Source organism: Perkinsus marinus (assembly GCF_000006405.1).
Source record: "Perkinsus marinus ATCC 50983 genomic scaffold scf_1104296973172, whole genome shotgun sequence".
In the NCBI taxonomy this organism is placed as follows: domain Eukaryota; phylum Perkinsozoa; order Perkinsida; family Perkinsidae; genus Perkinsus; species Perkinsus marinus.
Window position 1 is genome coordinate 5,013 of NW_003201482.1, and position 2,379 is coordinate 7,391.

General features: G+C 37.2%; 1 protein-coding gene across 1 annotated transcript in view; it reads right to left on the reverse strand.

Moving 5' to 3' along the window:
* Positions 1-365: 365 nt before the first annotated feature.
* Positions 366-2,379, reverse strand: part of Pmar_PMAR012002 (hypothetical protein) — a gene marked incomplete at both ends in the record, with an annotated part of 4,371 nt that continues 2,357 nt past the window's right edge. The window contains 2 exons of the mRNA XM_002766231.1: positions 366-371; positions 1,242-1,316. Of these exons, the coding sequence (XP_002766277.1) occupies positions 366-371; positions 1,242-1,316 (81 nt within the window). The remainder of the gene's footprint in view (positions 372-1,241; positions 1,317-2,379) is intronic.

The following is a 2,379-nucleotide window of genomic DNA, read 5'->3' on the forward strand; positions in this document are numbered from 1 at the left end:
ACAATTGATCGATAGGTAGGTAGTAACACAATTGTTTACAATATCTACAGATATTGCAACTTCATATATTATGTTGCAATTTTGCTTCTCCAGAAATGCTATTGTTGTTACTAGGATGAGGAGTACTTTTGCTCTGCCACACTCTTTATCGAAGCCTATCAGTCGGGATAAGCTCTATTTAATGAATTACATCATTTACTGTATATTAGTATTAGGATATTTGTTAGGAAATGTTGTACACAAGTTTCTCCTGTAATTTCAGATTCTTGTTATACATGTCTCCCTTGCTTGCCTAGCGTATATTTTATGACTACTGTATCGATCATACGTTAAGAATCACTTGTTAATAACTCTTGTGGAGTTATCTAACCCTAACAATGAATGGAGTTTCACCCACGATATGAAAAACGCTAGTGAAAAACATATTTCACGATTACTGCGCAGTATGAATATCGCGTTTTCACGGAGTTTTACACCAGTTTACATAAAACGGGTGAAACTCCAATATTAAAACATACTTATATTTATATATCCTAATACTAATATGCAGTGAATATTATAACTAATTATAGTATAAACATAGACCTGCAATACTAAGCTCCTGTTACGTCACAAGAGCTTGTTTTGATACACAACTGGTGTAGTCGTTTTTCTACTATTTTTATACACAACTCGTTTATGATAACACTGGAGTTTCACAACAACCCGTTTTACGTGAAGTGGCGTAATACTCTGCGAAAAGCGCGATATTCGCGGTGATATGCAGTAGTCGTGGAATATATTTTCCACTACTGTTTTTCATATCACTAGGGTGAAATTCCAATACAATTACTAACGTTGCAATCCTCAAAATGATAACTAAACTCCTGAGACTTTACTAGAAACAGCACTCGAATTCAAGAAAACACCAGTCTTCGCGGAAGGTCTCTCACTGCTGGATTCTGAACAAGAAAAAAGCATCGCAGTAGTGGTATTACGCCTACGTGATCATTGGAGTTTCACAACCCGTTTTACGCGAAGCGGCGTAAAACGCGAAATTCGCGGTGATATGCAGTAGTCGTGAAATATATTTTTCATATGTGCGCGAAATTTTTTGTTAAATTGAACTCCTAAACTTTCAATTCGATCGAATATTAAAAACCCCATTTTTATGAAAACCATGGATGAATTTTTGACGAGGAAGGGGGAAAAATAATTTTTTCCGGAGAAAATAAATGAAATCGAAATACTGTAGTGGTTACCTCCGGATGAGCCGACATATACTTCTCCAAGATTTCCCCAGGATTCGAAACTCGATTTTGACTAATATCAACTTCCTAAACGAGAAACACCATCAACGACCCTTCGTCACTCACCGGGTGTGGGGGAAAACATTCACATGTGTTGATGATAATATGAAAATTTTGAGGAAATTTTGAGAAATTCTCGTTGGTTTCCATATGTTTCTACCCGATTTGGAGTTTCGCCACCCTAGTGGTATGAAAAACACTAGTGAAAAATATATTTCACGACTAATACTGCATATCACCGCGAATATCGCGTTTTTCACAGAGTATTACGCCACTTTACGTAAAACGGGTTGTGAAACTTTGATGAATTGCTGAGCTCAGCTGAGGAAAGCGAACATATATTCCTCCAGCAATGGAGATTCACCCTAGTGATATGAAAAACACCAGTGAAAAAACGTATTTCACGACTACTGTATAGCGCGAATATCGCGTTTTTCACCGAGTTTTACACCACTTCACGTAAAACGGGTTGTTGTGAAACTCCAATATATATATTCTTACCACGTTTTGCATTATATTCTCTGATAACAGTATCGCTAACCGCTGGAAGCCCCAGTCGCATATTCCGTTATACGATAGATTGATCTGAAAACATGCATCGGTTTTTGAAATTCACCAACATAAAATGTGGTGGGAAAATATGCACATGGTCAACTACATGTGTCGGTGATGATGACAATATGAAAATTGTGAGAAATTCTCATTGGTTTCTGTACACTTCTACCCGAGTTCATATACAAACTCCTAAAAAGCGAACATATATTTCCCCCACACTGCGAACCCACTGAAGTTTCACAACCCGTTTTACGTGAAGTGGCGTAAAACGCGATATGAAGTGAATAGAAAATACTTGGCGAATCACATCGGACGCATCGCCCAATTTCACGTAAAACACATAACGTGTTTTACGCGTTATTCACTGCTCACAGGCGTTTTCTGCACGACAAAATGTAAAATATATTTTTCACTAGTGTTTTCCATATCACGGGAGTTTCACAAAAACCAGTTTTACATGAAGTAATGCAAAACTCGGTGAAAAACGCAATACTCACGGTGATATGCAGTAGTAGTCGTGAAATATATTTTACAT